General features: G+C 39.2%; 1 protein-coding gene across 17 annotated transcripts in view; it reads right to left on the bottom strand.

Moving 5' to 3' along the window:
• Window positions 1-1,322: 1,322 nt before the first annotated feature.
• The window catches only part of PCMTD1 (protein-L-isoaspartate (D-aspartate) O-methyltransferase domain containing 1), a 31,717-nt gene continuing 6,085 nt past the window's right edge, over window positions 1,323-26,954 (bottom strand). For 3 of the 17 annotated variants that reach the window (XM_083451289.1, XM_083451288.1, XM_083451287.1), the window contains exons 2-10: window positions 26,273-26,309; window positions 20,113-20,199; window positions 17,712-17,806; window positions 15,812-16,237; window positions 13,391-13,493; window positions 11,554-11,725; window positions 10,578-10,598; window positions 4,798-4,921; window positions 1,323-3,908 (exon numbers count right to left, since the gene is read on the bottom strand). In XM_083451289.1, the coding sequence (XP_083307415.1) occupies window positions 3,538-3,908; window positions 4,798-4,921; window positions 10,578-10,598; window positions 11,554-11,725; window positions 13,391-13,493; window positions 15,812-16,118 (1,098 nt within the window). In that variant the 5' untranslated portion in view covers window positions 16,119-16,237; window positions 17,712-17,806; window positions 20,113-20,199; window positions 26,273-26,309 and the 3' untranslated portion in view covers window positions 1,323-3,537. The remainder of the gene's footprint in view (window positions 3,909-4,797; window positions 4,922-10,577; window positions 10,599-11,553; window positions 11,726-13,390; window positions 13,494-15,811; window positions 16,238-17,711; window positions 17,807-20,112; window positions 20,200-26,272; window positions 26,310-26,954) is intronic. The other 14 variants (XM_083451277.1, XM_083451286.1, XM_083451290.1 and 11 more) reach the window with 7 other exon arrangements.

Below are 26,954 nucleotides of genomic sequence, written 5' to 3'. Positions count from 1 at the left end.
CACGCAGTATCAGCAATTAGCAACACGAGCTCCAGAAATAGCTTGCCACATTCCAGAGCTGATGCATGCTCTATCAGCAGAATTCACACAGCGAAAGATGCACGCAGGAGAGCATTATTTACAAGTTTATTCAGCGTTGGTCAGAACAAAGAAAACATGACTGCCTGCTTCGGTGTCTCAGGCACAGAAAACGAAAACGAAAGCAAAGACACAACAGAAACATCCTGTGAACAGGAAATACGCAGGCTGTGACACAAACATCCTGCTCTCTTTTAAGGTGGAACGGAAATATCCTAACAGTGACAACTATCCCACACTGGGGGCAAGCGAACATGGTTGTCTGGGAAGAGATATGCATGCCAATTTTGCTCTAGGTGGACTACATAGGAACCTGGTGATATGCGAAGCTTCCTCCACATACTGTAGATACATTGGGAAATAGACATGCATGCTACACACACCGCAGTGGCAACACAACTGAGAAGAGTATATAGGAGGGGTGGCTAACCTGAGATTCTCAGGTGGACTGCACCTTCCTAATCACTGGCTATTCTAGCTGGGGTTGACGGGTAATTGGATGTTCACTAACACCTGGAATCACAGGTTCTCAATGCTTACTGTTATCATTTACCCAGTGTTTTGTTTCTGGAAAAAGAGGTGCCAAAACTCACCATGAACGCTTCCCTTGTTCTTTTATAATGGCAATAGTGCCAATGATTTCCGGCTGGAAAAAAGCCCTGCATTTATTCAAAATATATCCATCCTTCTTGCTGGAGGAGGCCCAGTGTGGCAATTACTCTAGAATTTATTCCTTAGAGATATGGTACAGAATCCAATTACGGAGTAGCAGCAATCACATCCTCTAGCAAGCCAGTTCATTGCACCTGTGGCTTGTTATATACAGTGGTACTTCGGGTTACAGACGCTTCAGGTTACAGATTCTGCTAACCCAGAAATAGTACCTCGGGTTAAGAACTTTGCTTCAGGATGAGAAAAGAAATCACATGGCAGCGGCGCAGCGGCCCCATTAGCTAAAGTGGTGTCTCAGGTTAAGAACAGTTTCAGGTTAAGAACGGACCTCCGGAACGAATTAAGTTCTTAACCCGAGATACCACTGTAGTTAGTAGTCTTTACGTGATGTATATTTTACCTTTTGTCATTTTACACAAATAGCAATATACTGATATAATTGATGTTCAAGCTTCCCAAGAACACCAGTCCTTTCAACTGTGGCATTATAAGTATATCTTAGATCACTAAGCAAAAAAGCCAAGCAAAAAGAAACAATAATTGAGTTTTAATCAGCACAAAATCACCAGACATTTTATTGTAATTATGACAAAAGTTTAATTTCGATTCATTTTGCATTTTTATACTTTTAAAAGTAAATATAAATCAAAGAATGTGAAAAAACCCACGAACACAAAAGAAACATTGCTTCTGTGACTCCAAAAATTACATAATGCATATTCATAACTATTCTATTATCTATCTGAACAAGAGTACAACAGAATGGAAAAACACACAAAGTCATTCTTCAAAAGCCTCCTGACTAAAGGTCTCTCCTTGTAAATTATTTAATATTTTACTCTGTGAAAACTGAAAAAAAATATGAAGAAATTCCAAAAAGGATGAAATTCCAATACAAGGTACAACTTGAATTTCAGAATGCCTAAAACTTCATTTCTTCTAATAAAATAAAATAAGATGTGCTATAGTCAATGCTCCCCACAGATAAACCTTCAGAACTACTGCAGTAGTTTTACTATAATAGGAAATAGGTTTTATTGCTGTGAAATAAGGCTGGCATACTTATTTCCAGCAATGAGTATATTTACTCATTAGTGTACATTTTCTGCAAACAACTCATCAAGCTAGTTAAACCAGAAGGATTTTTTTATGGAGCTGAATTTTCAGTTTTGTGAATATGGGGGAGGGGGGAATTACTTGGCAAATTAAAGCATGAAATCCAACCTGTTAAGTAAAAATATGTATTTCATAGACAGTGACCAATTAAGTTATTATTTATATTGTGAAGTGGATGCTACAAACCATGACTGCTAGATCAGGTGTTGTTTAACTGGTTTCCATCTACAAACTATCAGGCTCTGAGAATATGTAAAATGCTCACCATAAATCCTGATTGTATCTTAAGAATTTTAATTGTTTTATGATATAACTAGATAGTAAATAGTCCCTAAGGAATGCTTTTGATTGGGCCCAAACAAATCAGGTGTCCATAACAGCAGCAGTTTTTACAGCATATCTTGAGCTCCATTTTATTTCATTGATATTTTACACTAAATTATAAAGCTAGTGAAAATTACATAGTCCATCATGCAAAAATTAAAAAAAAAACACCAACCCCTTCAAGCAATGCCATTAAATAAACCAGTGAAGCAGGGGGCTGGCAGATGGAATATAGTCAAGCAATGTAAGCGTACAAGCTTGCAATGCTACTAATAATTTCCAAAATGAAGAGTATCAAGAGCAAATGTAGGAACTGAATGCCTTGTCTTATCAGAGATAAATAAGTACAGATTCCACTTAAAGTGCACCTGCTTAACCTTTTTTCTTAAAAAAAGAAAATCCTACTATTACAGCTATGCAAATAAGCAATACAAGCTAATCTTTTTACATATTCTACTCTATAAAGTAGTAAATAGTTGAAACCTAAATTACAATCTTTAATATATGAAATATGGTTTCTGTACCATGAACTTTAAAAAAGAAACTAAATGCTTATTCATAAATGCTGGAAAGTCTGAGAAATTGTTGACTATCATCGGCTGGTGTTAAAGAAACAGGGTTGTATTATATTTTTAAAAATTTACGTAGTCAACAAAAGTTTTTTAAGGCTCTGAAAGAGAAGCAGTCACTTTTCTTGAGATCTTTTGGCAAGAGAATATATAAAATAAAGTGTAGCAGGGCCTACTGACATTTTTGAACTTGAATGTTCATATTTTTTTAAAGCCAGCTCATTCAGTGTCTGCACACAGTTATTGCACTCATGTATTCCTTGGAATACATTCACATCAACACAGTAACGATGATTGTGATACAGCCATGGCAAAAATAAAGTTTTCCAATTCAACATGAGATGAACTGCCCGTATGCTCAAAAACTTTCTCCAGAGAATTAATGCAGGCAGTTCTCATTTGATGTCTGAATGTAGTCATTCAATTATTCACACATATAAAATTTCACCAACTCTCATAAATACAAATTTGTCAGAGCGGAAAAGAGATTTATCACATGCAAACTCTTAATTAGTGCGGTATACTGCTTTGGAATATATTTCTATCAGAGTTAAAAGAGCATTTTTCAAAAGGTAACCAAAAATGAATTGAAAATAGGAGTTTACTGCTAAGTGCAAGTCCTTGTAGCAAAGTTAAGACAAGTTATGTTTCATTTTATCACTGCACTTTAGTCTTACTGAAAGACTACTGAAATCTGTCCATGTTTTTCTTAGTAAATGCTACATTTCAAGATTAATGGATCTATCAAGTAGGCATTATCACATCTACTTAAAACAAATTATTTTTCTCTATAGTATGTCAAGTACGATTTTAGCGATTCAGGAAGTGGTAGACTCATAATTCTTTCCCGCAATAAATTTATTGGGGGTTCTTCTGGCTTCAAGGCTTCACTGTGATCTTTATCATCCTCTTCTTTGTTGTCTTCTTCCATCTTTTCATCTTCTTCACTATCTAGAGGCTGAGGAATGAGTTGATTGCCTACAAACACATAGGTGTTAATCCTGCGCCTACGGCACCGTCTGCGTTTGCGTTTGGGTGGAGGTTTCGGAATAATACCCTTGGCTTGCAACTCATCATTTATATAGTTTCTAAGAGTGCGCCTAATGTAGATCCGAGCCAAGTCCTGTAGATTCCTAACAGCACAGGGGGCTGAAAAGAAAGAGAAAATTAAGATTGCTCTCTAGGTCAAGTTATCTAAGAGCAGTACTGCAAATCGATGGTGAAATTTTTAACTAGGTAAAGGAAATAACCTTTGAAAGAAGTAAAGGTAAAAATAATATACTATGAAATGGATGACAACTAGAATGCTTTCAATGCCAAAAAATCAGTTATGTTGGCCAGTAACCAGTTAAAGGCAACTAGTTATACAGAACCAACAGAGTTTTAGACTTATTCTTCCTTGAGCAGTAGTCACACTGACTCATGCTGCAGGTTTGAACTGGACAGTCAAGAACACTTTGTTGATATGGCATGAGGTTTGCCCTGCCCATTTATTGGGGGTGGGTGGGTAATAATATCATGTCACTTTTTCATGACTATCTTGCCCAAAATTTGATAGATTACAAGAGACTCTATGGGGCCATAGAGTTATTATGTAGTTCCTTCAAATAGGTGCCCCTAGCCACATATTTTTAAACCAGATCATGTTAAACATATTTTTAAACCAGATCATGTTAAACAGAATGTAGCTCAGTTCATAGGTAATGCTAGGTCAAATAATGATGAACATGCAAGTTCATGGTGTGAAGATTGCAGCCACTACACTCTTCCCACAATTCTGCAGCTGCCATGCTATCCAGGGCTAAGGTTTGGTTCAATGTTACATATGAACTTGGGCTCATGGTTTGTCTCCGCCAGACAAATCATGGGTGGTAGACCAAGAAAAATCGTTGATTACAGCTCATGGTTTGTCTGAAGTGAGAAACACCAAAAGCCTGAGTTCTGATGCAATACATTCTAATATAACTTTAAGAATATTTATGTAAGTATCATCAGTAGCTGCGCCTCAAAGGAAAGACTAGAGTTAAATGGTACTTACGAAGTCCCACAGTATCATTTTTGCTGCTGTCACTCTTGCTTGGCTGCACAAGTGGAGCAAATGAAACAGCAAGGATGTTTTTGCTTTCCCAAGTATTTTGTCCAGTTCTTTGTATTTGGGTTAGCTGCATGGAATCATTTAAGTTTCAGACACAAAACAGTTAAATACATGACTTCATCTATACCTGTCCAATTCTCATATGCCGGCCTTGCTCTGACATAACTACAGCTTTACCATCACAAGGCTAAGCATCAGAATCACATGCTTCCTCAGTCAGCATAGCTGTGAGATCAGAAGCTTTTCCTTGCATTTTATGAAGCACAGTTTATCTTTTTGACTGAACCTGAACAAACTGTTAGTCTTGAACATGATTACTGAAACAACCTTAGCTGGTTTCAATAAGCCACAGTTAAAATTAATCAGAGTCTGGGGTTCCGACATAATATTAAACTGTGCTTAATTGAAAATGGAAGTGGAAATATCCAAACCCCTCATGGCAACCTCAGAGGAGGAAGGAAGAGTATGCGAGTCCAACGCCTGCACTGGATTCTTCATGCAACAATAAAGTCAAAGTTCATTGTTACATTTGAGATCACTAACCACATTTGGACAGTCATATATTGGTTAAATAAACTGAGATATGACTCTCTTATGTTCCTGCATGCCATTCCCTGTGCCAGTGTTCAAAACTCCCATTGTTCTAGGCGCATTTTGCGACAGGGAATTTTATTAGTGCAAGCAGTTTCTGAGCTCTGGCTGCAGTACTGCACCTATGATTTCAGATTAAAACTGCAGAGTGGAAGGAAAGGGGAACCTTTTTCTGCCTCCCCATTTCCAGGTACTCTCTGAAGATTGGAAAAGAGATCTTCTTAAGAATATTAGGAGGGTGGGCAGGGGAAGGACTAGACCAAGTGAAAAATAAATATAATATTTTAGCTGCAGTTCATTCATTTTCAGCTTTGTATTCTCACTATTTTCTTAAAAAAAGTCCTAAACATTCCGTTTTTGCACCCATAACCTAGGCTTAAAGTGCCATTATCTCCTAGCTTTCATATCTCCTATAGCAATCAGACCAGAAGCCTCTAATTAACCATAACTTCCTGCTTCAGCTGAACTGAGAAACTATGGTTACCATCTTTCAAACCACCCAGGATATTAACTAACTTAAACCATTAATTAAAATATTGCTCTGAAGTTGGCAACTCTAATTTCTTGGTGCGATGAAATGAGAAGTGCTGGTTGCTTACCTGTATCTTTAGCTCATTGTGTAGTCATCTTTGCACACACACATACGGGTTTTGCACCTGTGCAAAGTGTCTTTCTGGAAGATTCTACAGCTAGGCTTGAGTTTTGGTGGATACTGCACTACCACCATCTATGTGCACAGTTCAAATTTTTGAACAACACAGAGGCCCAAAATTGAACAATCTAAAAATTCCAAAACACACTAACCCCTGAAGATGGAAAGGACAGGCTGCGTGTCCACACATATTTTCACTCTCAAGAATTATGGTTACAGGAAAGCAACATGTCCATTTCCTTTGTAGTCTTTGCATAGCTACACACATGGGTAGAGTAATAAGCTGTTCCTGAAGGTAGGGGCAGGCACAAAAAACAAGTTGAGCAAGGCCTGTTGGAAGGAGGCACCTACCTAGAGACTGTTGAGTCAAGGGTTGCAACTAATGAGACTCTTCTAAGAAAAATGAGGAGCAGCAACAACAACCCTCATGGAGTGCTAATAAACCCACTCCAGAACAGGACTGTTGCAAGGTGGCAACAAATTTAAAATACAGAAAAACACACTGTGAGCACAAGCTGAGCAGTGGCTATGGCAGATAAAAACTAAAGCTGGTCTGATGCTGGCCAGTTAGAAACACAGTCTGGCAAATTACCAAGGCATGAAATCATTTCCTTTTTTTCTGGATTGAGAAAACTAGGATGAATATTAAGTGGTGAGGGTCAATCCAAGAAAGACTACCCATGGGAAGAAGGGGAGTTGTTGTGCAAGGGTTAGCTATCATGAGTGCATATTGCCACCTGAAAAGGGACCACAGAAGTGAAGAAGATGCCACCAACAAATCCCTGTCACATAGAAGTGGAGGCTAGAGGGCTCAATGGTGCAACTCCCTAGGAAAAGTGTTCTGTTTTCAACATTTATCTGAATCCCAGACTGCTGCTCAATGTGCACAGTTGGTGCTGAAAGTCTATACCATTACTAAACATCCCTGTACAAAGGGTAGCAGACATATTAATGGCCCTCCTTACATAAAGCAGACATCAAAAAAACGAAGATCATGGCCACTGGTCCCATCACCTCCTGGCAAATAGAAGGGGATGAAATGGAGGCAGTGAGAGATTTTTCTTTCTTGGGCTCCATGATCACTGCAGATGGTGACAGCAGCCACGAAATTAAGAGACGCCTGCTTCTTGGGAGGAAAGCAATGACAAACCTAGACAGCATTTTAAAAAGTAGAGAGATCACCTTGCCAACAAAGGTCCGTATAGTAAAAGCTATGGTTTTCCCAGTAGTGATGTATGGAAGTGAGAGCTGGACCATAAAGAAGGCTGATCGCCGAAGAATTGACGCTTTTGAATTATGGTGCTGGAGGAAACTCTTGAGAGTCCCATGGACTGCAAGAAGATCAAATGCATCCATTCTTAAGGAAATCAGCCCTGAGTGCTCACTGGAAGGACAGATCGTGAAGCTGAGGCTCCAGTACTTTGGCCACCTCATGAGAAGAGAAGACTCACTGGAAAAGACCCTGATGTTGGGAAAGATGGAGGGCACAAGGAGAAGGGGACGACAGAGGACGAGATGGTTAGACAGTGTTCTCGAAGCTACAAACATGAATCTGACCAAACTGCGGGTGGCAGTGGAAGACAGGAGTGCCTGGCGTGCTCTGGTCCATGGGGTCACGAAGAGTCGGACACGACTGAACGACTAAACAACAACAACAAAACATAAAGCAGTGGTTCTTGGTCCTGAGGAAGTCTGTAGGAAGTGAATCTGGACTTCTGGTCCAAACAGTAGTTAATCAGTCATCTCTACACCTACAACTGTTATCTAATAGTTGATTATATGTTCTAGCACCGAGGCACCGATCTTGAAAGATGCAATTTGTGGAAGAACAAAGAAAAACCTCTTTGCCCCAAATGTTGGTGACGTGAAAAGTTAATGCTATGTGCAATGCACAGAATCTGCCACTACCAAACACTTCAAGGGCTGCTGCAGCTAGATGAAAGGAAACCTAATGAATGCTCAATGATTCCTTCAGTGTCAATACCAAGTGAAGCTATCATTGAAAAGAGGAAAGCAAAATAAAAAGAAGTTGGGAGTGACATTGATATCAAGGATTCTTCACTCCTGATTCAAAGGCAGTAACAGTAAAGCCCCCACTGAAAAATGCAGCAGGGATAGATAGTGGCATTGAGACTCTTCAGCTTTGATATGGTATCTATGGCAGTTGAGTTACTGTGGGAAAAGTCTGCTGAGACCAATGCAACAACATAGCTTTGATCCTGAAGGAAAAACAATCTTCCATACTAAGCGAGAAATGTGGGGGAAAGCGTGGGAGAAAGCTGCTGGCACCAATTCCTTTATCACCCTCAAATAATAACAAGATAGTTGCCTGTGGTGCAGCCAGCTGGGATAAGACCTCAGCACTCAGTAATGAAGCAATGGCAGCAGAGACTCTGCATTGTAAGTTAGACAATTACAATCCCATCACTGAGGTTTTTCCATACTGCTGTAAATCATCAGCAGATAAATCAGCTGAGATTCACACCAGCTGATTGAGGCATTTCTCATCCCTGATATAGAGGTGGTGGCAACATAGTAACTGTAGATCTGGGGCAGTGCTGGTTGGGGCTGATGAGTGTTCGAGTCAAGCAACACCTGGAGGGCACCACGTTGGCTACCCTTCTGCTGCGATTGCCGCTGATATAGGCAGTTCTGTATGTGGGAATCTGCAATGAGGTATTTAAAGAGGAGCTCCAGCTCCCTTCTCTTTTTAATGGCACTGGCATGCCTGAAGGCTGTCATCAGAATGGCTGAAGCAGCAATGTCTTGGTGTCATTGACCACAGGTTTTACACTTTGGGGGGGGGGGACCTTAGAAGGGATGAAGCCCAGTGACAAAGTGGTCACACCAAAAGAATAGTCAAAACAAAAGGAAAAAAGAAAACTAGAAAAATGGAAAACAAATGACTGTAGCATACAGAAAAGCATAAAATGAACCTCAGAATAAAAGGAACTTTTTTTTTTACTTTAAACAGATGAAAAAATAAGGAAGAGACTCATAAACGCTGAGAAACACTACACACAACAATAAGATAGCAAGGCTGAGCAGGATGACAAGAGATGCAAGGGGTTAAAGGAAAGACAGCTTTGGTGCAGGCCAAACCGGAAACTGACTAGCGAGGAGGAAAAGCATTGAAACCTCTGGGAAGGGTGATTCTGAGGGCATCTCTACCCGCATTTGTGAAATAATAGTATTGGGGAGTGGGGGAATCTACTTAAGTTATCAAGTCTTCAAAAGATTTCATATGAGGTGTGTCCTGTGACATGAAAGAAAGTGGAGGAGAGGGAATCATGCCCCTTAATATATGCATGGGGGAGGAGGGCACATGCTAAAACTAGAGCCTAGCTATAGAGTCTTCTCAAAAGAAGCTCTGTGGAGAGGTACAGAACCCATATGTGGCTCCACAGAGACTACTCAAAGAACTTGGATTAATTAGATGCCTCCTGGTCTGATTGCTTGTGCCTGCAGTGACTATGTGGAGGCATACGGCTTGCTCATTTTTCATCTTAATAAGCCTGGAAATGATTATCCAAACTAAGTCACTGTCTAGTACTTCTCACCTTGAGAAAAAGAAGAGAACATATTTTTAACTGGGGGAACAGGGAGCCTACATTTATTCTGTTACATTCAAACATATTTCACATAATTCCCAGTTTACTTTTAGAAACACTATGTATTCTTGCTAACTTTAAAAAGGGTTGCAGGTCTACTTTAATTTGTAGGGTTGATGTAAACAAAGAAAACTCAGCTACTTTTGGAATGTTTTAGTACAATTATATCATTGACTGAAATCTGATGCATGCAAATCCATGAATTGCCCAGGACAATGAGTATTTAAATACATATATTAATATGCACAATATCCAGAAATTAAAGATGCATAATTAAAACTAGTTGTGTATATCTAATGGGGGGAAAAGGATAAGTGTTCACATTGCTGAGAGCGCACAAATTTGCTTAAGAGGCCCTCCTTTGGTGTTTTCCAAGGATGGAATTAGAAGACATAATTACAGCAGTTTTCATGATTGGTTTTAAAATTCCTCAATACTTTATATATTAAAGATCTGTTAAGTCATCATTACCTGTCCAATTTCCCCTGCAAGCGTGTTAAGCTTGCAATCCTCTGGGCAGATCAGCAATACAACTATTTATTTTGAAAGCCTTTGCTTCAGTCCAGTGTTGTTTTTCCTTAATGGATAGCTATCAGTGATTACTGAACAAGAGCGGTATGATGTAAACCTCTCAATTCAAAAAGCATCCATGCTTCCTTAAAATATAGTAGTAGAATGAGCTGTTTTGTGTATTGAGGAGAAATTATAAAGTTGTTATATAATATTTAATTGATGAGCATTCTTATTCTAAAGGTATTTGGTAACTTATTGAGCAAGGCAGGCTTCTTAGGGATACTGTCAGCTTGAGCAAGTCATGTATCAGTGTACCTACACATCCCCATCTGTAAAATGGAGATAATTATACTCACCGTAGAAAAGCCCTTTGATATCTATGAATGAAAAATAAGTACTAAGTATTATTGTATCACTAAACGTTTCATGCTTTTCAAAACATTCTGTCCTTGACTGAAAAGGAAAGAGAAAGAAATGTCCCAGTTTGCTGGTCACTGAGCATTACACTGTGCTTTAAAACATATATTCACTCTGAGTCCATAGTTTCTTATTTGTCTGGATTTTTAAAGGACCAATTTCTGAATTACGGTTGGGTGCACTTACCTATTGGCTAGATCCCTTGGTACTCCTGCTAACAAATGAATAATAAAATCATGCAAGACTTATCAGATGATCTGCATGTCTTGAGCAATTGCTTTATTCAAACATTAGCAAAGCAGTATGGGATCCAGTCACAGGGAAGTCAAAGGTATGCTATTTTGATAACATTACCATAGCTAGCTAAAGCTCAGTTTAAGAGATTAACTGAACAATGCTGAACATAAAACTATAAATAGCAGTAGTAGCACTGAAAGGGTAGCAGTCACTAATCAAAGTGCATTCTTAAACAGGCTGAACTGCAGCATGATGATGCCTTGATAACAGTGTTAATTTAAGAGCAGGGATAGATAGCTTGTCTGAAGGTAGGATAGAGGACTCCTGTACATAAAAGCTTTTTGTTGTTATGAACCCATGAATTGGCCACTCAGTTTTTGTGGCACAACAAAACCAGAGGAGGGCTCTGTCAGAAAAAAATTGACTAAAGGCCAGGGATGGTCCTAATTAGCGATAATGTGCACAACTGGGATCTCTGGAAGCCAAAGGAAAGAGAAGAGTGAGATTATGTGGTCTATTGTTTAGATGTTGCTATTCTCTGCTTTAAGGTTTACAAAATACCTTTGTATTCACTGTACTGAGGCAACTGACATTAAGAAAGTCATTACGAGTCCACACACAAGAGAAGTACTTTTTATCTGTTACAACTAAACACACATGACAAACATACTCAATCACCTGATCTTCAATAGGCATAACTAGAATGCCTCCAATTTTCAATAATATTTTCATGTAGTTCTCATGGTCTTTTTGTACACCAGCTCCGCAGTAAATCCGGTCATATTGATGACTATCTGATGAGATTTGCAAGCAGTTGCCAACTACGAAGGCAGGTTCACAAAATTCAAATCTGTGGATAAAACAAACATTTCATGTTTTTATAGATACCATTATAGAAAAACACTAAATTGCACTTAAAATTGCACTTTTTAGTTGTCCTTTGGCAAATCAGAGAAATTTGAGAACTAATGGGAATTCAGCGGGAGTATGGACAGTTTATTGTAATGAATAGCACTTACTGCAATTGCATTATCATGATGGTATACAGTACTTAGATTTACCATGAACACAATACATCTACATTTACTATAGCCAAATTTCAGTTACAGCTGCACATTTTAAGTTTCATTCATTTCACTGGACTTAAATCTCTGAATGTGTTTTACTTACATATAAATTCAAATTCAAATATATACACATTGCCTTTAGTTGACAAGATCCCTTTATATGAATTCATAACATGTAGTTCACATTGAAAACATTCCCTAATTATATGCACTGAGTCAGTGAGAACTCTGCAGTTCCACTCTTCAGAACAACTTTTCAAATAATTGGACATAAAGAAATCCTGCCTTGCCCCCTTCTTTAATGATCTGTCAATATATGGCAAAAATATTCATTTTTAAAAAGAAAGTTGGGCAAGTGTCAACTCCTCTTAGTTTTTTATCTGCTGTGGGGTTAAAAAATATATCTAAGAATTTTGATGATACTGTCTCTGGATCTTGTTTTACTTGTTGTTCCTATTATTATTATTATTATTATTATTATTATTATTATCATTATCATTATTATTATTAGTTCTGTTTTGCCACTTCTAATCTTTTAACTCTTTTTAGCTGTGACAAGGGGATGCGGGTGGCGCTGTGGGTTAAACCACAGAGCCTTGGACTTGCCGATCAGAAGGTTGGTGGTTCGAATCCCTGTGACGGAGTGAGCTCCCGTTGCTCGGTCCCTGCTCCTGCCAACCTAGCAGTTCGAAAGCACATCAAAGTGCAAGTAGATAAATAGGTGCCACTCCGGCGGGAAGGTAAACGCCGTTTCCGTGTGCTGCTCTGGTTCGCCAGAAGCGGCTTAGTCATGGCAAAGGATTGATGGATCCCCTTAATCAGCAGTAGATATAGCAAAGACTTATCTATGTCAGTAAAAGAACACATTGAAAGAGAGTTCACAATTACTGATAATGCAATTGCAGTGAAGCAGGCATGATTAAGCTTTTTCAGCCCAATGGTTGCATTCTCTTGTGGGTAACCTTTCTGGGAGCTAGAGGCAAAAAGTAGGCGGAACAAAACTATGAATCTTACCTTTGTATATCAGGCTACATTCCAACCACACAAGGTTCAGAGGATTCTACATACACAAACCCCTCTGCCTCTCTATCCAGGAAAGCAAAAGGCATTATTACAATTCAAGAAAACAGTCCAACCAGGCAAAAGCAGTTCTTGAGAGTGCAGCCTGGGGGCTAGATAGAGGGGCCTGCAAAGATGCATTTGGCCCTCAGTTTCCCATCCCTGTGATAATGCCCCTACTCATAATGGAAAATCCAGGTAGCCATCTCCGTATTTTGAAAACTTCACAATTTAAAATTGTATTGCAAACTGGTGTGAAATACTATGTGGCTGCAATAATTAATAGAATAGGTTTCCTTTTAAAATCCCAGAAAAATATGTATGTTTTACTTCCACCATACAATAACTGTTTAAGGCCACAAAATGAGCCAAGCCGACAACATACTTACTTATCAAAACTATCACTATATTTTATGAAGCTCTCCAGTTTTTCCTTGGCATATTCCACCACATCTGGATGAAGTTCTATTCCATGATTTATTCCAAAAGGGCCTGTAAATTAAGAATCGGCAGCAATTTAAGCCTCGCTAAATCAAAGAGTGCCTTGTATATGAAGGTGGACATTTGATATGAACACTAAGCAACTTTAAGCCAGTACAGTATTTGGGAAGTGAAGAGATGTGAGGAGAAAGAGAGAGGGAGAGGGGAGGGGGGGGAGGGAGAGAGAGAGAGAGGGAGAGAGAGAGAAAAGGAAGGGACTGTTTAATAAAACTCTTTGTCCTATCCAAAACCCTAGTTTCAAGCTTAAAGAGTTTAACAAGGAAATTTCAGCACAGCTATAGCTCTAGTATTCCCCTCTCCAGTCACATGGCTGGCACCTGCTGGGCTCATTGGCTTGTTCCTTATGCATTTCTGCTCTCATGCTTGGATCCTGATGAAACTACACTGATTCCTGGTCATGCCCCTCTGAGCTTCAGAACGTGTGACCAGGTTGGTAAAAATGGTGCATCCAACTTAGAGCTAATGGTTCCTGCTAGGCCATAAAATGAAGTGGGGGGGGGGAGTGTATTTTTTAAAAAGCTTTCAACCCCAAAACTGCAATATGTGTTCATAATGGACAGATTTTAATTATTTCATCTAGGATGAAAAAAATGATGTGATCATTTATACAGACTACCTTGAAATGTTTAACTAGAGAGGACCAGCTTTATTCTCCCTTTGGAGATAGCTTTAATTATGGGATGGCTCCCACACTATATTTTCCTTCCCAGTTGCTATTATTCACATGCCTGTGACAGTGTGAAGAAATGCAAGTAAAAACCAAGCTGCAGACAGACATAACCAGAAATAATGTCTACAGTCACACAACAGTATCTTTCAAAGTACTGAGTTTGTGTCAGTTCCTGTAACTTTATCCAAGTGTTTGATTCAAGTGTTGGTCAAGGATCTGGAAGACCATGTTTAGCGAACAGTTTAGAAAGGTTGTCAACACATAACTTGCTCAAAATATTTCTACCAGAAGAGCTGTTTAATTATGACACTTGCTTCAGAAGAGAAATTTGAAGTATGCCTGTTTCCTCTTATGTCATCTTTCATAGAAGGCACCTGCAAGTATCAGGTACTCTACAGCAGTGCAGTTAACACATGCAAGCTACATGGGAATTGAGTTGATACCTGCACCGATCACTGCTAATGCAAATAAACTAGCAGAACAGTAGAGGCAGAACAGTAGCTAAACCATCCACCATAGCTCCAACTTTCACACATGCCAGTAGTTTGATACCTTCCTGTTCAACTTTCCATGTTGCTGGAGGAGTTGCCATCTAGAACTGCTCATAAGAATATGCACCCATGTGTCTATGTACAAGCACCTTTGAAACAATGCTCCATTACTAGCAACGAAATGATTTATGGATTTAAAGTTCAGGAGATGCTTGGGAAAGGTATCAAAACATTTAATTACTTGGATAAAGTTACAGAATCTCATGCAATGAACAATTCAAACAATCTATCGAGAAAAAAGTATAAATTTCATCCCCATAAATTTGGTCAATGCTGCACTAAGTGAAGAGGTATTTTATTCCCCACAAGAGGGAGCAGTGAGCTGACAGTCTTACTCCTGCTTTCTCTAGAATGAATAATAATTTTCAGGGATTTCCCCATGTCATTAAAGATTGACTTAATTATTTGTTAGTTTCATTAATAGTTTTAATAACTTTTTAAAAAACACACTATTCAGAACAAAACTGCATGGAATGCAAGAGATCCATGGCTGGACTCTATTTCCACTTTTGGCTAAACCATCTGCAGAATCTCTCAAATTTGGGTCAGAACAGAGATGCTCGGAATATAACATTCCTTTTCTGATCTATATCCCTGAGATATGATTTGCCATAATGTATAACACAAGAGGTGCTAACAGCACAGAAAGAATGGGTTATATGACCCCTTCTCCCTAGCATTAATGTCCAAATCCTACTGCTCTACTCAGTTTCTTTGAACTAGAAGCACTGGAAATCCAATCTCAGATCTCCCATATCTCATGTTGTTTGGCCCTAAGTAAGAATGCAAGTGAAATACTCAACTCTCATTTCTAAAATAGCAAAATCATAAATAAAACACAAGTTGAGAAGTGAAGAATCAAGAGCTAAAAGTGGAGGTTGCATTTGAAATTCCTGAATAATATTTTAAGGCATTGAAGTCAATTGTACATTAAGTACAATTCATCTGGAAAACCTCCTTATAAAGTGCTATGAAGCTAAATGACAGTTATGCATGCACACAGTTGTAAAACTGAGATTCTTAATAAATTTCATCTGCCATAAAACATATATTATTAACATTTTTTTTTTATATAAAAAAAGTATTACCTAATATTAATCCCACCATTGTGCTTAAATAGCCGGTTCCACTACCCAGATTAAGAAAAGACAATCCTGGCTGAAGTTTCAAAGCTTCCATGACTTCAGAATAAATGCAAGGGGCTGATAAATGTATATTTCCATGCTTCCAAGCCAAATCTTTATATGCATTGTCCCTATAGCCTTCCAGGTAGTAGTCACCACGATCAATAGCTCTGAAGGCTTGCTCCACTCTGTCAGTACGAATATATTGTGCTTCTTTCAAGTTATCAATTAAATCATCATTGTCTTCTCCTGCACTCACAGCTCCTCCCATGATGATTTTCTATAACAATTCAATTAACTCCGGCAACACATTGGCAGGCCCTTGTTTGACGTTTCCATGTAGAAGGGAATCCAATCCTGTCAGGTTCAATACTGCTTTGCAAGAGGCTCCTAAAAGATTTTTAAGAGGACATGCTTTTATTTTCACACATTATTAAAAAAAAATCTAATTGAACACAGGGTATGGAAGCTAATAATATTAATTTGTGCCTAATATTTTGAATAATGCAAGTATGAATCAACCCAAGTGTTTGGTGTACAACTAAAGTTCTTATTGTTTGTAACCATGAGCCCTAATAGGTCAAAGTAATCCATACCAAATGGAGCAAGGTCAAAACAAATGTACATTTGATTCTCAGGTAGACATAGCGCTATTAAAAGGAAGGAGCACATCCATATGAAATACACAGGAAAACACGCCGAGAAACAGAAACAGAAAAGGAAAAAAAGAAAGTTGTTTTAGTGCCACAGTACCAACAATCAATACAAAACATGAGTATAACACTATTGTGTTATTCTAACTGAATATAAGGATGCACAAGTTGGCACTCAGTCTCCTGTCTAAATCGCTACACCCACTAAAAGGAAAACATAGGATAAGCCCTGGATTGTATGGTGATTTTTATTCTATTATCAAAGGTAAATGTCCGGGGGAGGGCAGAGACTTCATGCAGTAAAAGGTTGGGTTGAGTCTTCAACTGCCCTGAGAAAAGTATCTTGTATTGTTCTTAGAAAAAGGACAAAGCCAAAGAATGTAACCAATCTCTAGTTTTGTTTCAAGGTTGGTGCAGTGAGAATTGCACCAGCTAACAAGGTACAGAGAAACCAAAACAAGACACTTGTTTGATTCACTCTTTAAAACCCAGTTAGCATCAAGGAGCTTAATTATCCAGTTTTCGTCTACAGTTTCCCCCCTGAAAACTGCATATTGTATACTATTTATCTTTCAATTTTCCATGGAGCAGCAGCAGCTACTTATGCATGGTAGTGAAGGGGCAAATATGACATGTAAAACTTGCAATGAGATAAATTAATCTTGTTCGTCCTGAAAGGAAAGTGATTTATTTTCAAAAAGAAGTTGAGCTATATTCTTTTCGGTTCACACATTACATTAGCTTTTAAACAACTGTCGGCTGCTCAGCCAATGCATTGAAGTATGGATTATGGGGGATGCATTGAAGTGTGCGTGGGCAGAATAGTACAAGAGAGGCAATGACAACATAAGGGCCAGCTCCAGGACTGCCCCTACCACAAAGGACATTGGACATGACCTGCCCTGTGGGGAAAAAGAAGAAATATGGAGGCAGGCAAATATAACATCAGGATGAATACAGAACAAAATCAAGGTGGCTTATAAACAAAATGAAAACCTGTAACTTATATAAAGAAACTTAAAATGAAACTTTATAACAAATAAATTCAGACAAATAATGTTATTATATATAATAATACTAACAAACTAGTATGCATATATATATCAATAAATAGACAAACAAGTACATTATTTTGGGCAGGAGACAAGAGTGCATGATCATATTTATAGCATGCTGCAACAAAATTCCTTTATTGATTGAAAAATACATACCTTACAGTCTTCCAAAATGCAGCAATACAGAGCCCTCAAATAAGTTTTCTTCTGACAGTGATAATTTGTTCCCTTATGCCCTTCAATATCTGCCACTGAAGAAGACTCCATAGTCAAAACATGCCTCAATTAGACATTGACATCTGTCTTATGCAATTTGCACTTACCGGTATATACATACATAAACCCGTCAATATTACTATATATGAACATGTTATTGGCCGCTTGGCTAAGAGATGCAATTATTTGTATAAAGTTTCAAAATGTTACAGGCTTATATTTTATTTATACACCACACTGAGTTTGTTTTGCATTCATAAGTACTGGTCAGGCATTATATTTCTATGTGACAAGGCTGGAACGTGATTGATTAAAGGATAGAAAAGTTCATTTTTATAAGAACGCTTTCTCTTGGCCACTTTGCATCCTCCCTTACCTGTTTCTCCTTATAATTATAACTGTATCTACCATTCCTCCAAAGAGCTTAGGGTAGTATATATGGTTCTTTACCTATCCTATGAAGTAGATTAGGGTGAGTGGGGATTTGAACCAGGGTCGCTTTGATCTTACATGAATGCTAACTACTACATCCTGCTGGCTTGTAACACATTTCTATGACATTTTTTTCTCAGCCTTACTGCTCAATTGCAGTTGTCCTGGGATCACTAAAGTAAAAGAAAGTGCACTCTGGCTTTTGACACTGGCACTGGCAGTCTGCAGCCCCTGCTTTACAGAAAGATTGTGGCAAAGAGATGACCGGTTTGATCTCATACAGCAGCCAAAGTGCATGCTACTCCATCCCTGGCAGAAGGAATCCACTGTTCCAATTGCCAGTTGCCTCAGGACTGCAGAACTGAGGGGATCAAAGATGATGAGGTGGGGATGGACATGCATGTATTAGAATCTATTGGAAGCTTCAAGGATCATCTGTCTGATACAGATCTTCCTTCATCTGCATGTCTATTCAATGCCAAATCTAAAGTTTGATATGAAATGTGTAATTTAAAGGTTAGAGGTTGGTTCTGAGATTCCCAAAAGGCTCCTACCCATCTCAACTACCTTTCATAATACAGGCACTTGAGGTAAAATACAGAACACTGATGTCTAATTTATAATCCTAAAGAAGGGTAGTAGCATATGCAGGAAAATGCATCTGCCTATAACTTTAATTTATAATTAAATTATAAAATCAGTTATAAAATTATTAATTATAAAATCAGTATTATAGGGGGTACAGAGATTGCCTAGCCATACAATATGAATCAATCTCTCAAAGTTATAAATATAAATAATTTATTTATTTATATCCCGCCCTCCCCAGCTGAAGCCAGGCTCAGGGCGGCTGACAACAATAAAATAAGACAACATTTTAAAACCATTTCATTAAAAAATTACTTCAAATCAAATTGATGGCAACCATTGGGTAGAGTTCTGTGAAGATTGCCGAAGGAGGGAGTCAGGCTGTGCCCTGGCCAAAGGCTTGGCGGAACAGCTCTGTCTTGCAGGCCCTGTGGAAAGATGTCAAGTCCCGCAGGGCCCTAATCTCTTGTGGCAGAGTGTTCCACCAGATCGGAGCCACAGCCGAAAAAGCCCTGGCTCTGGTTGAGGCCAGCCTAACCTCTCTGTGGCCTGGGACCTCCAAGATGTTTTTGTTTGAAGATCGTAAGTTCCTCTGCGGGACATACCAAGAGAGGCGGTCCCATATGTACGAGGGTCCTAGGCCGTATAGGGCTTTAAAGGTTAAAACCAGCACCTTAAACCTGATCCTGTACTCCACCGGGAGCCAGTGCAGCTGGTATAGCACCGGGTGAATGTGATCTCGCAGCGAGGACCCCGTAAGGAGACTCGCTGCAACATTCTGCACCCGCTGGAGTTTCTGGGTCAGTCTCAAGGGCAGCCCCACGTACAGCGAGTTACAATAATCCAGTCTGGAGGTGACCGTCGCGTGGATCACAGTGGCTAGGTTAGGGCGAGAGAGGTAAGGAGCCAACTGCTTAGCTTGGCGGAGATGAAAAAATGCCGCCTTTGTTAGGCTCTCAGCACAACATGGAAGAATGCCCCATATATTTTCCCCTATAAGATTCCTCCATTTGCATTGGGAAGGGCACCTATCAACCCCTCAGCATGCATTTTGAATCCACCCACACAATTTCTCCAGATAGGAATGCTAAGTGTAGGGACGGCTCCTAAATACGTTTGTTAGTAACTAAAACCCTAAGCTGGAGAAGTTGGCATTACCAGTACTGGAACAGGGCTTAAGAGGTTGCAACCTCAAATACTGTACAATCAAATCCTAACAATTTTGTATCCTTTTAACTATTCTCTAATTAATATTCATTAACCAAAGCCCTATTTTGTACTAAAACAATCTACTTACTGAAATAAAAAGGGAATCACTTACCTAGAAAAATGGTAATTCTAGGAAAAAGCCTTCTGGCCTATCTTTCCTTGGCTGTATTTTTCTGCAAGTATCATCATCACAGAATTACTGTAAAATAATAAAGTGAATTATTTTAAAGTATTTATAAACTGTTTAATATTTTTTAAAATTCCTAAGTCGTATACAATATAAAAAACAAGCAACACAATTAAACAAACAATATCATTAAAACAAAATTCAATCTAAAACCAATAAAGCAGAATTATAAAAGTATATGCAGGGATATAAAAGCAAGTAAAACAAATTCAGGGGATTCAAACACATAAAACAGGGTCCAATCTTATGAGTCAGGGACCACCTGGGCACCACAATCTTTACAAGATGTCTGAAGCAGCCGATGGTTGCTCAGCCACATATTGCAGTGAAAGGGGCTACCACAATACAGGGGCACAGCAGGGGTGGAGGGAACTATTATTATATATTGAATTTATATACCCAGGGGTCTCAGGGCAGTTCATGGAATAACCACTGTGAATAACAAGCTGTGGGCCAAACCACTGAAACTGCTATATCTACATTATCAGATCATGTCAATGAAAAATAGATCCCATAAAATTGGGCAAGATGTGTTGGGACACCTCATCTAGCTCTGTAATTATGGTAACATGGCAAACATGTCACAGCAGGCCTCTGTTGGTTCCAACACTATTCCTGGGACATGTGTCAAAGGTCCCTTCACCACAAAGAAAAGCACTGATGGCCAGGCGCTTGAGAATGCAAGGGAGGCACCAAAGTAAGTCTTCTTTGCCACCTTCACCTCCTGCAACAGGCATGACAATAGGCACATGTTCAGTCAACCTCACACTGAATCTTATGCCACTTGCATTCTAGCCTCACAAATCCTGTTTCATATCTTGGAACATCCTGGGGGAGAAAAGGGATGGTTCCAAAGTGTCAGAGTGGGCATTCAGCGGCAATCATATCAACTTCCTGGCACATCTTGTCATTTCATAGACAGCCCAAAGAGTCAACAGAATTTCCAAATTCTTTGGATTCTGCAAATCCCTAAAGATGAATCATCCTAATGGGTCCTACATCTATGCATGAACAAACTACCCCAGATAATCTTCTAACCACAATTCTCTGTCTCTCTCACACCCACACACCAAAGACTTTCGTATGTGCTGTGTCAATGACAACTTGGGACAACCCCATGTTTGCCACAGAGGCCACGAAGACCTCAGTTGGCTCAATCAAGGTAACTTTAGCATGGATACTGTTGACTTCCAGTACCAGCGTCCTGGGGTTCTTCTGCATCACACTTCAGAGCACTTCTGCCAGATTATTCAGGTATGCGACTTGGCAGCAAGCTGGGTGGCATACCAACAGCCCGAATTTGTCCAATCAGAAGATACAGGCACCTGTATGCCACCCAAGTGTGGAGAGATTTCAATGATGAAACTTCTATGGACTAGAGTTATTTGGGGTGCTGCTGCTGCAAATAAAGCTAAAATATACATATCTGCCTGCATACAGTTACAGAAATCAGACATGATTTATTTAAACCTTTAAGAAGATCAACTTTCTAAGTTTCTAATTCCTGTATTCCTGAACAACCATGCACACTAATTAGATGCCACAACAACTAAAACATATGTTTGCAACCAAAGACACACTTTATGCTACCCAGGACAGTCGACAGTCCAGGACTATAACCTAAAACTCCTGAGCATGAAGCCCACATGCAATTCAAAGTACATAGTTTATATCTGCTTATCAAGACATTTATAAAATAATTAGAAAATAATGTGTTTGATTTGCACAATGCTAAGACCAATAAGCGAGAACACCTACCTGAATACTAAAAGTGGTCAAAATTCTTTACAAGGGCTAGTAGTTATTATTACTGGGCAGAAATGCATTACTTTGAGTAAATGTTCATCTGCATTATTTGGAATCTAAATAGTCCTGTTTTGCACACTAATTAATACAACATATCATCTATTGCATCTTATGTATCATGCAGCGTGTACTGTGTCACAGATTTGTGCAACTGATTTTCACTTAATAGGCAGTATCCAATACCAGCGCAAAGGATGCTTGTGCAAGGGAATATCCTGATACTTCCTCTTCTACATCATAATCCTGTGTGCCTCCCTATAGCTTCTCTCAGTGTTGGGTAACACCCCACCTCTCAGTAAAGGTATGCTGGAGGGGAGAAATCAGGTAGAAAAACCTTTCATGTGCATAGAATCTGAGTTATTTTGACTTCTTAAGTGCTCAGTATACAGCCATGACCATGTACCAGCTACTAAACATTTACCGCATACTGCAGCATGCACTGCAGAATATATCTGCCTACTTGTTTATCATTTGTATACCGATTATGTTTTGCAAGCACATATTTAATTCTGGAATTTTAAGGAAAACTGACCTGAAGAGCAAAATTTCATAAGACACAATAAAATAATGATTTGTGAAACCCTATTTATAAAAAGTGCATTTCTGTACTATTTAGGAAGCACTAGGTAAAGATACCCCTGATCATTAGGTCCAGTCACGGACGACTCTGGGGTTGCACATTCATCTTGCTCTATAGGCTGAGGGAGTCAGCGTTTGGCCGCAGACAGCTTCTGGGTCATGTGGCCAGCATGACTAAGCCGCTTCTGGCAAACCAGAGCAGTGCACGGAAACAGCATTTACCTTCCCGCCGGAGCAGTACCTATTTATCTACTTGCACTTGACATGCTTTTGAACTGCTAGTGTTTAGGCATTTGTTGCTAGTACATGGCTTGTTTTTGTTCAGGCTACAGTCGTACTGAAAACCAGTTTTAACATAACATAAAAGTAGGTATTTTAATTTACCAGCTTTTGGAAAGTACCATCAATGATGTGATCATGTTGAATGCTAACAATACTAAAGTAAGTGTCTATGGAAAGAAAGCTATCAACACTGACAGTTATAACCTGATACACAGTGTGCACAGCCAAATGAAAAACAACACCAGAGTCTAGAAACAACTACTATTTGATACAAGTTAGAAACATACAGATTGAATTACATTAAAAGTCTGATTACATTAAGTTTCTAATTTTGTTAAAGATGTCCCCACAATAATCTCTTGAATAGTAAAGATTGTCAAGCAGTCCCAAAGGAGAGCTGACTCTTCAATGTGCTTTCCCCTTTTTGTTTTCCTTATCAATAGATGTTGAATGGGCAGGGTGGGGTCGGAGAAAGAATTATGGTAATATCCATACTTAGACCAAAGTTGCTTTTTGTAAAAACACTCAGAATCAAATACAATTATTACAAACACAACTTCCTTTGTTGTTGTTTTAAAGAAGACGTATTCCCATATGAACTATGTTTTCTTTTACCTATTGTTGCCATTCTTTAGTAAAAACTGGTAGTTAAACTTGCTTGAAACATGTATTTCCCCTTCTGGGTTAAAAGCACCTTAGAGGGATATTTCAGTAGGAAAACTGCATGAGAGGAACAGGTTAATAAGCTCATCAGCCCAGTGCCAACCCACCACAACAGTCTGCTGCATTCCTGAAGCAGTGAGAGATGAGAACCAATGTGGTGTAGTACACAATAGCAACGGACAGGGATGGGAGAGACCCAAGTTCAGAACCCCCATGGCCTAATCTACCTTACATTAATAGCTCCAGTATTGTGAGGATACGAGTGAAGGACTGATTTCTATTCTGAGGTTCTTTAAATAAGTGAGGAATAAAAATTATAACAAATAACACATAAAACAGATACCGCCATAGCTTAGAACAGAGGTCAGCAACCTAAAGCCCATGGGCCGCTAGCGGCCCGCGGAGGTTATTTGACCAGCCCAGGAGCCACCCCCAAAAGAGTGGCCCGCTTGCGCGCTGTGCTAAACCGGCGCAGCGCAGCAACTTGCTCCCGCGGCGCTGGAAATCGTGTCTGCACAATGCTGAAAATCGTGGGCGCTTGCATGTGCGATCCAGCCCATGGAGGGATCTCCGCGGGACCGATCTGGCCTAGGCAAGATAAACCTTGCTGTCCCCTGGTTTAGAAAAAGCAGGGGTAAGAGCTTCTGCTCTCTTTTTTTGGGTGCTGAAACCCTGGATCAAACCAAAGAGCTTCTGCTCTTGAGAGCAACTAGCTACCCACTAGCCCGCCAGAGATCATCAACCAGTGCGACCAAGGCAGTTTCAGTCCCATGATGAGGCCTGAATCCCGACTGGAAGGGATCCAAATGGTCCGCTTCTTCCAGGAGTGCCTGGAGTTGTTCAGCAACCACTCGCTCAATCACCTTGCCCAAGAATGGAAGATTTGAGACTGGGCGATAGTTGGCCATTGTGGCCGCATCTAAAGATGGTTTTTTAAGAAGAGGTTTAATAACCCCCCCTTTCAGCGGGTCTGGGAAGGCTCCCTCACGGAGGGACGCATTCACCACCCCACGAAGCCCATCGCCCAGTCCTTCCCGGCTAGCTTTTATAAGCCAGGATGGGCAAGGATCAAGGAGACAAGTGGTTGGTTTCACTCGTCCAAGCAGCCTGTCCACATCCTCGGGGGTAACAGATTGGAATTGATCCCATACAACTTGATTATATTGATATTCTTAGTACTGCAATTCTTTCTACCAGATAAGCAATTTGGGCTAAGTATATCCAATATTCTTTTAATCTGTTAACGTATGATAGCATTGTGTCATACACTTCCTGAATCTGTGAATGTGTTCTCTTATCTAGCTGCAGATGTTTAGAGGGCAAAATGCAGTTCAAACATTTTATCCCTATATTTAAGAAGTTCTGTTAATAAAATCTTTCATTTTCTAGTTGCTGGTTAGGTGTTGTAAATTAGAGGGGTTTTTTTAAAAAAAGAACCAATATTATTCCTGGACTCATTTATTAACACAGATTAAAAGATGCATTTGCACACACAGTCAGATGCTCACCAGTCCATCACCATGACCACCAACACCAAAATTAACTGAGTAGGAATGATGTGCTGCTAATGTTCACCAAACAGGATTTAGATACTGTTGATATCAAATGGCACATATTGCAAAGCCCACAAATGACAGCATGTGGGGAAAATATGCCTAATCTAACGTGTTTCAGTCAAAAAATTAAAATAAACCCCACAATTAACAATGTATTTCACTGGAATGCCTCTCTACCACTCTCTCACACACACTCTCACATACTGTTAGAAACAGATATGAAAGCTAGGAGCTAAATGGCACTTAAAACTAGGTTATGGGCACAACAACGGGAATGTCTAGGTGTGCTTTTTTAAAACAAGAATACAAAGCTGAAAATGAATGACCTGCTGCTAAAACATTATGTTCATTTTTCATATGGTCTAGTCATTTCTCTGCCCACCCCCCTAATATTCTTAAGAGGGCCTCCTCTCTAGTCTTTAGAGAGTAGCTGGAAGTGGGGAGGCAGAAAAAGGTACTCCTTTCCTTCCACTCTGCAGTTTTAATCTGAAATTTTAGGTGCAGTACTGTGGTCAGAGCTCAGAAACTACTTGCGATAATGAAGTTCCCTGTCGCAAAATGCACCTAGAACAATGGGAGTTTCAAACACTGCACACTCTCACTCACTCTCTCTCTCTCTCTCTCTCTCACACACACACACACACACACATATCACAAGGACTACAGATCCCCCTCCATTTCCACAGGAAACAAAATGCATCTACTGTGCTGTGTAGAAGCAGGAGAAAGGTTATGTGGGTAGGTGGACAAGTATACATGTGTTATGATCCATACTGCTCCAAATCCACCTTCTAAAGTTCCTCCTTTGCTTGCTTCAGGCAGAGCAAGAAACAGAAGTGATCCAACCTTTGAGAACACATGACAATTTGAGACATTTTTTTAAAAAACACCCACCCTGAAATGACTTAAAAGTTAAATGCAATTAAATAGACATTTGTGCCTCTGTGGGAGGTGGGATTGTAAAAACAAAACAAAACAAAAAAATCAGCTGTTTATGAATCACTGCTTATGACTGATATATATTGCAGATAAAGAAGAAACACACAAAGAGAAATGATCTACCTGAGAGCAAGTCTGTAAACTAAACACATATTTAATGGGATAAATTTGCAATGGAAACTCCTTGGGATTCTCAAATATTTAGGCTGAAATCCTAACCTTATTTACCTGGGAGTTCCTTTGAATTCAATAGGACTTACTTCTGAGTAGGCATAGTTACAACTGCATTGTAAATTGCTGTGGAGAGATAGGGGAGGAAAATGAGGGGGTTTTTTAATAAAAAAAACAACCACCCAGAGTAGCACTGGGTCAAATGCATGTTTTGATTACACATTCAGAGCCTATTAACGTTCATTCAGAAGGAACTCACGTAGAATTCAATATAAAACTGTCAAGGGCCGTTAGGATAACAGCCTAAATAAACTTGAACAACTATTCCATACTTCTCAAAAATAGTAAGCAGTTATACATATTTAAAACAACTTTGCACTATTTAGTTTGATCCTAGAAATTATATGGCTTTTGTATGAGGCTCAGAAAGACCATTCAGAAGTTATTCAAGAGGCTTTCAGAAAACACGATATAGCAATACTGTAAATAATAATTTACCACCCAACAATATTGCTATTGTACAGATAACCTTCAGGGATGAATAATCAAATATTGCTGACACTCTATATTATAAACTAAAGAGAGAGAGGGAGCATAACTAATTACATTCTAATCGATTAACATTATATGGCTTTTTAAATGTGTTTGTAGGAGGGGAGTTATTGGTTTATTTTTGCTTTACTGTGTATTTTGTATTCTCATTTGTATTTTTCTGTTGTGAACTGCCCTGGGATCTTTGGATGAAGTGTGGAATTCAAATTTAACAGTAAT

The sequence above is a fragment of the Podarcis tiliguerta genome, assembly GCF_965153285.1.
Source record: "Podarcis tiliguerta genome assembly, chromosome: 7".
NCBI classification, from domain to species: Eukaryota; Metazoa; Chordata; class Lepidosauria; order Squamata; family Lacertidae; genus Podarcis; species Podarcis tiliguerta.
The sequence above is the reverse complement of the archived record's forward strand: the minus strand, read 5'-3'. Positions and strand labels throughout refer to the sequence as shown.